This window comes from Vidua macroura, chromosome 4 (genome assembly GCF_024509145.1).
Source record: "Vidua macroura isolate BioBank_ID:100142 chromosome 4, ASM2450914v1, whole genome shotgun sequence".
In the NCBI taxonomy this organism is placed as follows: domain Eukaryota; kingdom Metazoa; phylum Chordata; class Aves; order Passeriformes; family Viduidae; genus Vidua; species Vidua macroura.
Genome location: NC_071574.1, coordinates 63,134,241 through 63,147,720, shown reverse-complemented (window position 1 = coordinate 63,147,720; position 13,480 = coordinate 63,134,241). Strand labels below are relative to the sequence as shown.

Here is a 13,480-nt window from a genome sequence, read left to right as displayed (position 1 = left end):
AGCCCCTGGCTCAAAGCAAGTCCAGTTTGAGTAGACAGCTGATGGCATTCCTTTAACATATTTCTGACAGATGCTCTGAACAGTGTGTTCCAGCATTCAACAAGCTCATGGTATTTTTTTTTCCTTATATTGAGTTGGCATTCCCCATGTTCCAGCTTATATCTGCTGCCTCTTGTCCTTTCACTCTTTACCTCTGAGAAGAGCGTGGCTCCAATTTTGTGTACGTGTCACCAGGTAGTTTTAGACAGCAACACGATCTCCCCTGGGCAGGTACATCTGCTGCAGCAGCCCCTGCCTGCCCATGTGTCCTGTGCTGCAGCTCTGGACCTGGCCACCTTCCCTCATCTTCCTCCAGTAAATCTTGTCCTGAGGAGCCCAAGATGGTGCCTGCTGCAGTCTCCTAAATGATGAGCAGCAGGGAAGATCACATCCCTGGATCTGCTGGCTACACTAATGCCTCCCAGGATGAGGCGGGCCAGTTGCTGTGGGGACATGCTGCTAACTCATGTCCAACATGGTGTCCACTGGGACCCCACATCTTCCTATGCTTTCCAGCTGATTAACCCCTGTGGTGCACTGGTGCAGGGGGTTGTTCCTCACTGCTTGCAGGATTTAGCAATTTTCCTCACTGAAATTTGTGTAGATGGTAGATAGCACTCAATGTCCACTTCATATCATCATTTTAATCCACAGGGATTAATCCCTATGGAGCACCTTGAGGGATGTGATTGTACCAGGTACGAGTTAGAGCAGAATTTGATTCTGCTGGTCCTTAGGTTGCCATCTGACATTACACCTGACCTGGTGTAACTGCAGCCAGCTGCTGAAATGAATAGCTTTCCTCTCTCAACAACCTGACCACAGGCTTCTCTTAATTTTCATATATCAAATTTAGTTGACTGTTCAGCCACAGAGTCAGATCAGCAATTTAAAGAATAGATGGGCATCTATCTGCTCTGAAAAAAAAAAAGGAATATTTTCTTTTGTCCTTCCCAGAAAGCTTGAATGATTTGCCCACAGCTGCATAGATTGAGGCATGGTGCAGAGAAAGACCTGACCTTTTGGCATCAGCACACAGTTACCCTGGATTAGACTGATGGTGATTTGATGTCTTACAATATAGTTTTGTTGGTCACCTCCAGATTTTTTTCTGGGTTTGCAAATATTGTAGGCAGGTGGATAAAACAAAATTTGTTGGGAAATGAGTCATAGATGTATTAAAATTCTGCAAGTCATTTGAGAGAGCTGCTTTAAAAATGCTCTTAATTCTCATTTTAAAAATAGATTATCCAACTGTGAAAATCTCACTGAATATTTATTAAAGGATAAGTAGCTAATTAAAACCCTGTCCTGGTTTTTGCAATACCTAGCAGTGTTCAGTGGGTGACTGGTGGTGAGATATCCTTGTATTTGAAGGCAGATATGCTGCTCTTAGCCTAAAATTCTATATATAGTCCTGCTCACAACTTAGAGAGCTCAGAAACTGAAACCTTGTTAATTGACTGTTACCACCTTCTGTTGTGCCTTCACTCATACTGGCACTGAAATGCTTGAGCAGAGCTGCTCGTGAAAGGGAGAGGTCAGCAGGTACAGGAAAACTGACAAATATGTTGGGTATGAATTCCCAGTGAACAAGACAGTGAAACAAACTTTGAGACTTATGGGTTTAGCAGACCTGTGAGAGGAGGGAATGTCTGTTTAAACCTTGGGGTGGACAGCTCCAAGGAACTTTTCTCTGGGGTTTTTTAGAGCAAGATGTCTTGCATATTTGGTGAACAATAAAGAACCAAAATTGTTGCCCTCTTGCATTGGAATGGAAGGGCATGATGATTAGCTACTGAACTCTTAGAAAATAAACCAAGTACAGTATTTTTATGGGCTAGGAAACCCCCTACATGCCCTCCCATCTAAGGAGGCTCTGTGACTTTCTGTGGTGCCTATGAGCTTTGGCATGTTTGGAGGTGTCATCTGCCTGGTTCTGTCCTTGAGCCATAGGAGGTCAATAATTCTCTTCTTTGCCTCTATTTTAACTTATTTCCTTTTAGATTGTCTGATTGCTTAGGCAAAGATGAGAGCCATTTCAAAGTGGGCAGTCCCTGCTTCTACATTAGCTTGGTGCATCTGTTTGAGAGGGGCTTCTGAGCTCCACTGGAAGTTCAGCTGGATCTTTATTCGGTATATCCCTGAGTCGGGAAGATGCAATTATAAGATATACCTTATCTCTCCCTACTGCTCCTTATATCCTACATACAAGATTGTTCAGTAGTCACAGTCATTTCTTCAGAGCTCCATCTTCTTCACTGCTCACAGCTCCAGCACGTCACCATCCCCAGGATTATTAATGGTGCAAAGCCTGCTGTTCTACTGAGACATCTCATGAGAGCCCAGCTGGGTCATGAGCTGAGCCCAGCCTTGGTTCCCATGGAGACTGTGGCAAAACACAGTTGGAGATGCTGTCCTGTCCAGGGCATGCAGTTGTGCATAGGAATGAAAAATGCCAGGGTGGTTGTTTGATGGTATCAGTGGAGCAGGGTGCTGCTTTTGTGGGGGTTTAATTTGGAACAGATTACCAGTGGTTATAATAAGTCTGTGTGTATCTGTAAGTCAAGATGAGATGTCTTCCTGAAAACATGCAGGAGATCAGATACAAGTTCTTGTCTCAGTTCTGCAATGGTTGAAATCCCTTGGCTTGTGTCTTTCCAGGTCAATTAGTAGTGCTAAGTTCTAGGCTTGATTTTGTAATATTTCTTTAAAATGAAAACACAATTAAATGGTTTCTTTCACATTTACAGTAGAAAACTAGGACAGCATTTGAATTGTATCACTCCATTTTTGCGACAGTTTTTGGTAAATAATAATGAATTTTTATTATCTATATAGAAGTGTATCACATTTACTAATTTTTATTCAAATATATGTATGTTCATTTGAATAAGCTTTGGGTTGGTCCAGATGACCTTCAGAGGTCCTTTCCAACTTCAACTCTTCTGTGAGTTCATAAAGTTCTTTTATTATTCCATGTATTAGAAGTATCTCTGACTTCAAAAAACATCAAAATCTGTTGCAGACAACAGTTATGACCTAAAAAGGTAGCATTGGGACTTTTTTTGAATATGTAACACAGAAGCTTGCTGCTGCTGCAAGACAGGACAGGTTTGCTTACTGGAGTGCAGCTCCACCACATCCTGCCTGTCACACTAGAGACAGTGTTGTGTTCTGGTTAGGTTATTGAGTAAAATTCATGGTACAAAATGCTCCTTGAAACAGATGGAAATTTAGGCCTCCTGGATCTATGCTAACGTGGTGTTGGACCTCATTGTACCAGAGTCATACACAGATCATTGAGTTGGGTCAGAGAGTAAGGCAATATTAAAGGCTATTTCCATAAAGTTTTTTTCCTTATCATAACTTTAGGTAAGTGACAAGGTAGGATGTTTTTTGACTATAAAAACTTGAGAAAGAGAAAAAAAAAGTTTATTGCAGAATTCATTTTCAGATATCAAAAAAGATAATAATATTTACACTTCATGTGCCCTCATGATTTTTTAAATTATCACCAGTGGTCCAAAATGGATAGCACTTTGCTGGTTTCAAATATATTTTAGTAACATTATATAGAAACAAAGGACAGCATTGCTTCTATTCTTTTTCTAAGTAATAAAAAATATTTTAATTTAATTGCACTGGGAGCAATTCAAGTGTAAAATAAGTTTCTCTTAGACAGTTTAGGGAGCAAAATAATGTTTAAGTTTAGCACAAAGTATCTGTGTAGCTTTTGTAGTGGAGACAACCTTGCAATTGGTATGAATTTGATAGCATTTGTGGGAGCACGCCATGAGTTTTAATGAAATGTTAATGAAATAAGGTGGTCAGATGGACTTCACCATGAAGCAGAAGGTGTGTGTTGTGTTTGTGCCCCATTAAGCCATATTTTGATAGCTTGGATGGGAATTTAGTTGGACATGAGCTTTGGGTGGCGTGAAATGTGTTTCTAAACCCTCACCATCCTTCGCTGCATATGAAGTGATTTGTCCATCTGGTTTCCTTAGAGGAAAAGCCTCAGTGGTTTCTATGCCCAGACAAGGAAGTGCGCAGCAGAGAGCTTTTGTTTTAAGAACATTGATAAAAAGGAATGATTTAATTAAGTGTAAGGAGAGCTGTTGTTGGCTAGGGAAAACAAATAATGTGGACACTGTGGGTTTTATAACTGGGATAGGTTTTTTCCCTTTGAGAGTTCACTAACATTTGCTTTCTGAGCACATATATTAAGAGAAAGACTTTGATGTGATAAAAGTTGTGAGGACAAGTGCTGATTTTTAATGTATAAAAGTCATCGCTTTTTTGCAGCTATTTAACAACATAAAAGCAGCTGCATTTGCCTCTACTTAACTCCCTGTAATGCCAATTTTATTTTCATTCTGTAACTGATCCTGTTAGTGATGAACTCTGGCTGATACTACATTTCTTAGATACACAATAATTTGGACTTGAGTGCTCACTGTGTTTTTGTATCTTCAGATATTATTATTTTTCCTAAGAAGCTGTAACCATCTGCATTTGAAGTTCTATGTTTGATATGCCCCTTTGATACTTAAGCCTCTAAGTGGCTGGAAAACTGAATGAGAACTGGGCAAGCAGAGAAAAAGAAGCCAAAGTATAATCAGTTCCTTTATGGAAAGATATTTAATTTTGATAAAGGCATGAGGCAGTAACCAGTTTGCTTTTGTTTTTGCTGTTGTAGGTTGCCTTTCCCTGCGGGTGACCGGGTAACTTTTAATGGGAAGGAATGCATCTGCCAGAAATGTTCCCTGCCCCCTTCCAGCAGCACTGGCTCCTTCCCTGTACAGAACTTGCGAAGTAAGTACGGATTTCTGCTCTTTTCAGCCAGCATTTTCTACTCTTTTCTTAGTCTGCACGGGTTTCAAGAACATAATTTTACACCAGTATGTAAAATTGGAACTTCTACTACTCTGCTGCATAAGAGGTGTCATGAAATTCGAGGTAGCCATGTGAAAAAGTATAGGGTGGTTTTTCAAGAAAGTCTGATATTAAAAAGAAACACAGATGGTGCCATTATAGGATTAAGAATACATTAAACCTCTCAAAGATTTGATTAAAATGGGCTAAATCAAATTATCTGGAGAAAAACATAATATAGATGCTAATATTTTTGAGGATTTAGTCCAGTCCATCTGAAATAAAAGCCAATGTGAGACTTAATGATTTTTAAGTGTTCCAGTATTGCTTCAGAAAATATCAGTGGCAGGACTGCATGGCTAAATACTACACAGCAAGGGGTTTATGTGTGAAGTGTCAGTGGAGGGCATTCACCTTGACCTCAGACTGTTGTGCACTATCAGAAGATACAAGCACTATGGGAAAGAATGGTCTTTTCACACCAACTCCTTTGCAGTAGATCACAGAGAGGTGATGTTGCTCTGAACTCTGTTCCTCTGCTGTTTTGCTCATAAAGTGCTGCCGTGCTTTAGGAGTCCACCACTACCTTTATGTAATTAAACAGCAGCAGCAATTCAATTAAACAGAAAAGACAGAACAATTTTTAATGACTGTTGCATCAAGCTGGATTCAGCATGGCTGAGGAAGGGCCCCATGGATTGCTCATCTTCTGCGTAAGGAATCTAGCCCACTTCTGGGAGAAATCTCTCCTTTTTTTCTGTTTTCTTTTTCCCCCCACATTTCTTCACAGAAGTTTTCACCATCTCCTTTCTACAGTTCATCAGCAACAGCTGCTGTGTGAATGCTCTGTGAGATGCTCTATTGATTCCTCTTGCTAATGCCGTTCTCTTTTGGGGATAGGTTGGCCCTCTCTGTTAGGTGTTTTCTCATGTCACTTATGCCATAGATGGATCCTCCTTGGCCATCTTTGCTATCTCCTTATCATATGTGAAAAGTGCCTTTGACTATAATGGACATTATTTGCCTGGTTGAGTACTGACAGAACAAGTTCATTTGATTATCTGTGATACAGAATCCTTTAATATATTTACATTCCCTTGCTCTGTGCACACGCACACTGTGGAGAGTTTTTCTTCTCATTGCACTTCCTCAGCTCTCCTGGGTCACTGCACTGAGCCTTCCCAGAGCACAGATACCTGCAAACATCAGCAAGCCACTTGCCTCAGAGGGATACAGCACTGGGAGCAAGCATGTCTCTGTGGCAAAACTGACCCTGGAAAATAAAAGTTTTCCTTTTTCCCCACATTATGTAGAGCAGTGAATGGTGTATCTCCTGGGAAGAGCTTTCTTGGAAAAGACCTTCATGCTTTAAACAAGCAACTCTTGTTAGTAGTGCACAAAAACATGACCTCAGGCAAACTTTTTCAAGGAAGGAGTAGTACATTGACCACTGTTACATTGGGTTTGTTCCTGTCTCAGAACTGTCTGGTGTGTACCACGTGTGCTGTTCCCCAGCCTATTGTATCTCGGCAGCGCTTTCAGAACATACCTTGGGGGCTCATTGAGCTCCCAACATCACTGCCCTCTCTGACAAGTCCTTCTATATTCATCCTCCCCTTTTGCTTCTAATGTCCTTCATGCATTCCATTTGGAAGAAATAAAGAATGTAAAATACTTGCTTTCTGCCTGAGTCCTTGAATTTTTTATTATATAAGTACCTACCTCTCTGTTTTGTTTTGTTTTATAAAACAATAGCTCTGAAAACCTCTTGTGACAGTGTTGATTTTGAGAGAGTACTCAAGGAAGAATATTAACATGTAGCAGCAAATTGATGTGTTCTGCAGAGTTATTGCTTGAAATTAGTTCAAGGATGCTGCATCCAAGATGGGAAGACAAGGACATGCATCAGTAGGCACTGTTGGCATAGCAACCACAATATTTGTTTGTAATTATCTGGCACTTTACAGAGAAAACAGCAGTTGGGAATAAAAAAAAGTAGCTCACAAAATCCTGCATTTCTGCCCACCCAAGCTTAAACCAGCTGAAAGGTGAATGACATTTGAGCGCATGATGTTGTGTTCGGTTTGTGAAATAAACCCTCAAGCAGTCGGATTAAATTAGATTTCCAGATGAATCCCCAGTACAGGGGAGATCACAAACAAATTTCTGATTGCAGTTGAACAACAGATACTGTAGAATACTGCAGGGACTAAAACCAGGCACACCCCCAAATGTTCTTTATTATTAGCAAAACTCAAATGTTCTGATTTGCAGTGCACATGCTTTTGTGCTAGGCTTGTTTCCAGGTATTGGAAACAAGAGGGTAACATTAAAGAGACACATTATTGCTCCCTCAATACATTCCAAATCCACTAAAGGAAAATACAAACTATACTTTATCACTGTGTGCTCAGAAGTGAAACATTTACAGTTTCACTTACTGTCTCATTAGGGTCATGTAACCAGCAAAATACAGTCTTAAATCAGAAGTTTTCAAGAGGACTGTTTAAATGTTTTAATAAGATCCTAGGTTGAGAGTTCTTTCTTAATAACTAGATAAATCTTTCTAATGCATTTGCCTAGCTTTGTGTTCCATGTAAGACATTGCTATGGGTTTGTTTTCTCTCCTGGCATTTCTGAATGATTCAGTGTCTTTCAGGTTTTGTCTTTTCTCTAGAAAATTGTTGATATACCTGAAGAATTCCTAAAAATACTATGTATTTTTCCACATGAGATGGAAGATATGTTATGGAGGATTAGAAGGATTACTGAAATATTGCTACTAGAATCAATTTATCACTGGCATTTATCCCCTTTTTTTCCATATATTCTGACTATTTCAACATTTATTAAGAAAATCATCCATAGACAGGAAATCTGTAGAGTGAAGAGTGAGTGATGGACCTTATAGAGTATTAGAGGGTTCATTTGGGATATAGAGAACCAGATCCAAATCCCATGTCTACGTAGTATCTCTGAAGAGGGCAGAAACTGATTGTAGGTTTGGCTTTTGCTAGCTTAGTCAAAATCTTCCATTGTTAAAAAGAAAGACAACCAAACCCCCAGACAGTCTTGTTCTCAGTTACTCTTTCTGGGAAGCATAACTAGTTTACCTACAGCCTGTTAAACCAACATGGACTAACCTTTGTTACCAGTTATTGCATGTTTTACATGTATTGTTTCTTAGCACATCTTGGACCTTTGTGTAAGTGAATTTTTATAGAGAATAAATACATAGACGGCCATCACTTTCATTTCATATTGAAATGTCACTAATGCCTCTTAAGTATTGGTGTGTTTTTCCTGCTTACAGGGCATTTCATACCAGAATTTCAGCTTGGATTTTTTTCATGATTGCAAAAAGAATTTTGAAATAAGTAGAGCTTGCAGATCCAAATTCAAAGGCTAATATGAAGAATCAGTTGATTCTTTTACTCTTTGTGTTTTTTATTTATTTTATCAGGCTGATTTGTGATGCTTGAAAAATTAATCAGCAAAACTTCATTTTCTTAAATGCAGTGTAAATGACTTAAAGCCTAAGTCACTAGGAAACTGAAGTCATCAGCTTTTTTCTTTGAGTGATGCATGTTTTTTAGTTATTTCAGAGCTTTCTAAGGGCAGCAACACTTGCCATCCACCACTGAGCAGTGGAGTGAGCAGTGGAGCCCTCGTGAGCTATTACTGGGACACTGATGGATCCTTGTACTGCTGCAACCAACTGCTGCATGACCAACTAAAGAAAATGATTCATTAATTTGGTTTTTTCTCTTGCAGATTGTGGGGGTTGTGGTTCAGAAATAAAAAATGGTCAGTCCTTGGTCGCCTTGGACAAACACTGGCATTTGGGCTGTTTTAAGTGCAATACATGTGGCAAGCTACTGAATGCAGAGTATATCAGCAAGTAAGTAAAGGAGTATTTTGACCTTTTTAAAGCATTCTTCTAATGCCAAATAATTTACCATTTCATACCCTTTATTTTATATATATATATATATATATATATATATATATATATATATGTTCAAGAATATATAAGATATTAGATATTATTGTCTAAATTATTATCTAAACCGTATTTTAAAAATGAAATGGAGAAAAATAGAAGTCACATTTTTCCATTTACCTGGAATGGGACTTGACAAAGCAGCTATGCTACAGAGAGGCAACAGGTGGAATATGTTTTCAAGACCAAATGTATGCCCTTAGTTACCTATGGTTTTGCTCTCTGTGATGCTGTAATGTACACAGCTTGTTGTTTACCTGTTGTAAACAAGCAGGTACTGTTCTTTCTAGATGTATTACATAAGAAGAAATGTTAGCCAGAAGTTCATTAAGGATGCACATACCATGCTTTTGTGCTGCTCCAGACCCTCATGCTGTCAGATTTGGACTGAATGTGATGGCAGCACTGAGAAACAGCACAGAGCACACATACAGACCACATCCCATGTCAACACTTTCATCTGGCCAGTGATATGCAGGCCTTTCACTGGCCAAGGCTCTGGGATTAATTTCTGCTTCAGAGAAGTGTGTTATGCTGAAATTTTCTTAAGCAGCAAAATAACTCAGTCACCAGTGCCCAGAGATGATGGAGTTTCAGAGCCTGTCCCCCACTGACTTTAAACAATTCTTTGGATTTCAATTAACACAAGTACAACATTTAATTTCACAGCCTGCATTGGAGAGCAATATTTATTAAAAGGGTGTTCTTAAATAAGGTTTTTTTAATTGTCTCAATGTTGGGCTAGTCTGCTGTATTTTAGTACAGTGCTTTTTTTGCTTGTTATTGAATATAACCCCCCTGTAAATTGTAAAGATATAATTATTGCAAAATCAACTTTTTAAAAAGGCTAAATGCCAAATAAAATAACTCAAGAGAAGAAACATCCTGTCTTTAATTAATTCAATTAATTATTGTGATAACTTCTAGATTAGCCTCTAAGAAATCCAACTTCCAGGCTATAAAATTAATTTCTATGTTTCTCCAGGGAAATGTCTGATAAAATTATGCCTCTGCTAATAAAACATGGGCTGTTTTAGTATAATAAACAAAACATATTTAACTATGTTTAACTTGAACTTTGAAACACGAGAAGAGTGTCCAGTTTCTTCTTAGAGCAATTTGTTTTCATTCATCAGTTTAATGGTCTACATGTGCAATTTAGTAAAATTGTAAAATGTAAAACTAACAGGTTCTTGTCAGGGCAATAGTCCAAATGTTCTAGTTTTTACTCTTTAAAATAAAAGCTGAGACTCCACGTTTATTTTTTCATATTTCAAAATTGTGTCTTAATTCACTGGTGGTGGTGAAATAGCTGCTTACATCATGCATGAACACACTGCTGCTCAGGCTGAATTCTTGTTGTCATTGCTGGCATCTGTGGAGCACATTCCCAAGTTTTTTGATCCATGACTGTCTTTAAGCAAGTCCAGTCAAGCGTGTCAGTAGATTTAAATGTTTACCAAAACTTGGTTTACAGACAAGATATTTGAGAAATTACTCTCTGCAGTCTCAGCTAAAGGATTAGGTAATACATATATCGGATAATACATCAATGGCATGAATTAGATGATGAGGGGAAGAGTAATATGTAGAAGTAGCTATCTTTCCACAGAGGAAGAAACTCATGAAAGAATTTAATAGGTAACATGATTAAAAAGGTGGTGTGAGGGTCTCAGACCACCTGAGTCTTATTACAAGTGTTATTACAAGGTTGATGTTTAGCAACAAAGGAGAAAATTGGTCCAAAATAGTTGTTTATTACTATTCAGCTTTTTACGATATTAATAAATACGAGACACTTGGGAGGCAGGAAGGCCCATAAATACCCAATAAGGTGTTGAAACACTGACATTTTAGATTCATAATCTCCCAGTAAACTGTAAGCTTACATAAAGCAGCATCTGTACAGCCTGTTGTTCTTCCCTAGGGATGGGGTTCCATACTGCGAAGCAGACTACCACGCCAAGTTTGGTATCAGGTGTGACAACTGTGAAAAGTACATCACAGGAAGAGTGCTCGAGGTAAGGAGAACCTGTCATTCAAGCACATCTCAAAGTGTACAAAAAGACTAGCTCTTTTGGATTTAGTCCTGTGCTTACAAACGAGTGTTAATGCAACAGCTTAATGTTACTTCTATTAAATACCAGGACCTTTTTCTGTAATAGGGTTTTTTGTTTCTTCTGTTAATGATTTGGCAATACACAAACTCCCTAGATTGATATTTATGGTACTAGAGAATGTTCAGGCAGCAGAAGTAAAAAATGAATGTGTTATCAGGCACGTTTTAAAACTTGTACTAAATTAATTTGTAATTTCTGGGGTTTTTTTAATTCTCTTTTATGTTCCCCAAAGATAGGATGAAGCTGTTGAAAAGTAAAATGACTTATTTGAACTATGTTTTTGTAGCCAGAAATGAACTGTGTGGCAGAGATTTTTTTGCACTTGTTGTTCTAAGAAGCAGGAAGTTGTTTAGTGTAGGTGTATGTTTTTTGTATGCAAAAATTTCCATATAACTGACCCAGTGTCACTAAATGAATATATTCCTTTGATCAGAATAAAATTTATCCTTGGATCTAAGTGTATTGTTACCCTGTCAGTGTCATTTATGATCTACTTTTTCTTTCTGCTTTTCCCTGTGAAAAGTCCAAGCAGTGCTGGAGTTAGGGAGAGTTGCTTAGTTCACTCTTTTCTCTTCATCAGCTAAAAAAGCCTGGAGAAGTCCCAAAAGGCTTCCACCAGAGAAAGATCTGCTTGGAGTCACACAAAGTCTTAATATCCAAGTGGTGGACAATTATAACTTGCTAGGAACTGATGAGCAAGTGTCCATACCAAATGGGAGTCTGTATTGCATGGGATGATATGGTGTTAACATAGGCATGAGAGACTTCTCCATTAACAAATGGTTTTACAGACCTGTCCAAAAAGAGATTTCTAAAAGGGAATTTGAAAGAGTATAAAGACAGTTTTCTCACTTTTTTGCACACAGTTGTCTCAACTGGAAGAGGCAAAACAAAAGAAAACGTCTTAAAACCTTCAAAAATGTAAAAGGTGACCAGTGGAAGCTGTTTTGGGAGGCATCAACCATTGACACTGAATGAAAGGGAGTAAAAGGGTGTGAGATTTGAAAGTGAAGGTAATTAAGAGAGGTGAATGCAGAGAGAAGAGTTAAAGCTGTAGCAAATTTGGAGTGTGCTTACTCAGAGCAGTTTATAAGGAGTGATTAATACTGAGATAGGAGAAGAAGAGAAGCTCCAGTTTCTGTACTGAGTCTTGGCTTCACAATATTGTGTTTTTCTGTCCTGGTTCTTGCCTTGAAATATGTGCAAGAATGCTCTTTTTATGTGGTAATATTTTACCTGCAGTATGGTTAAACAATAGCATGTGGTGTGATGTGATTAAGAACTGGGTCCTTACTGTCTCTATGGGTAATAAAAAGAAAAAAAAAAAGCCTTAAAGATCTGCATAGTAACAGTACCAAGTGTGATCTGTGGAACCTGGGAGCACATGTGACTGTAGTTGATTCTTCTGACTGCTTGGTGAGAGTGTACTGAACAGGAAGACAGTTCCTGGTTTTTATTGTAGATGAGCCAGTAGCAAACTTGGGAAAAACTAATTTTTGAAAGCTGTTGTAGGAATTCTACCATGACAGATTACATATGATGGTTTTGGTCAGTGTGTGTGTGTGTGTGTGTGTGTGTGTGTGTCCCTGTCCTCTCCATTCCCCAGTGTTGCTCTAAGGGCAGCTCTGTACCACTGATCCTCATCTTGCTTTGGTACTGGTTCAGGCTGGGAGCTATGGCATTTAACTGTGGAAAAAATACTGATGCAAGATACCAAAACCTTTAAAAAAATAGATTAGGAGAAAGGACTTTCAGCATCTGTAAAAGCACAGATAGTATCATTGTGAAACAGGAAATATAGGTTGAGGTTAGACTGGAGCAGGAAATGGATTTGAATGGTTACAATGACTTTTAATGTCTGGACACTTGTTGGAAGAACCTGGGAATTTTATGATCTGTAAACTTTTTTTCTGTAGAACTGTACAAAACAGTTTGTTGGTTTGTGTGCAGTAAAGCTAATGAAGCTTGAACATGGGTGCATGTCCCATGTCCTAGCATTCTGCTGTCACAGTAGGTCCTGTTCCTCACAGCATCTCCCAGGATATCTGCTCCCATCCCCTCTGTTTTTCTGACACATCTCAAGAGCTTTCTGTACGTTCCCGCTGCCTCACGGTGACTCACACTGTGAGCCTTCTCCCATGGTGATCAGCCTGGATTTCCATGACTCTTTGGAGCTCTGTAAGGGATCACTTAAAGCAGCCATTGAGTTTCAGTGTGGACTGTGGAGAGCAGCTGGATGAGGAGGTCATGCACACACCTCGTTTCAGTCAGAAGCCAAACAAAAAGTCACGGTCTGAGCAAACAACTTTGAAAGGACGCGGAGAGCGTGTCCGTAGCTAACGTGGTTAAGGCATTTGTTGTTTGTGTGCAGCAGATGGACTTGCTCAAAAGGCTTGGGACTGGGCTGATCTTTTCTCTCTCTCTCTGGTCTTGGTATTGA

General features: G+C 38.9%; 1 protein-coding gene across 7 annotated transcripts in view; it reads left to right on the top strand.

Moving 5' to 3' along the window:
* ABLIM2 (actin binding LIM protein family member 2) overlaps nucleotides 1-13,480 on the top strand; it is a 127,763-nt gene that overhangs the window by 53,140 nt on the left and 61,143 nt on the right. For all 7 annotated transcript variants that reach the window (XM_053975986.1, XM_053975990.1, XM_053975989.1 and 4 more), the window contains 3 exons: nucleotides 4,742-4,857; nucleotides 8,692-8,818; nucleotides 10,848-10,941. In XM_053975986.1, coding sequence (XP_053831961.1) covers nucleotides 4,742-4,857; nucleotides 8,692-8,818; nucleotides 10,848-10,941 — 337 coding nt within the window. The remainder of the gene's footprint in view (nucleotides 1-4,741; nucleotides 4,858-8,691; nucleotides 8,819-10,847; nucleotides 10,942-13,480) is intronic.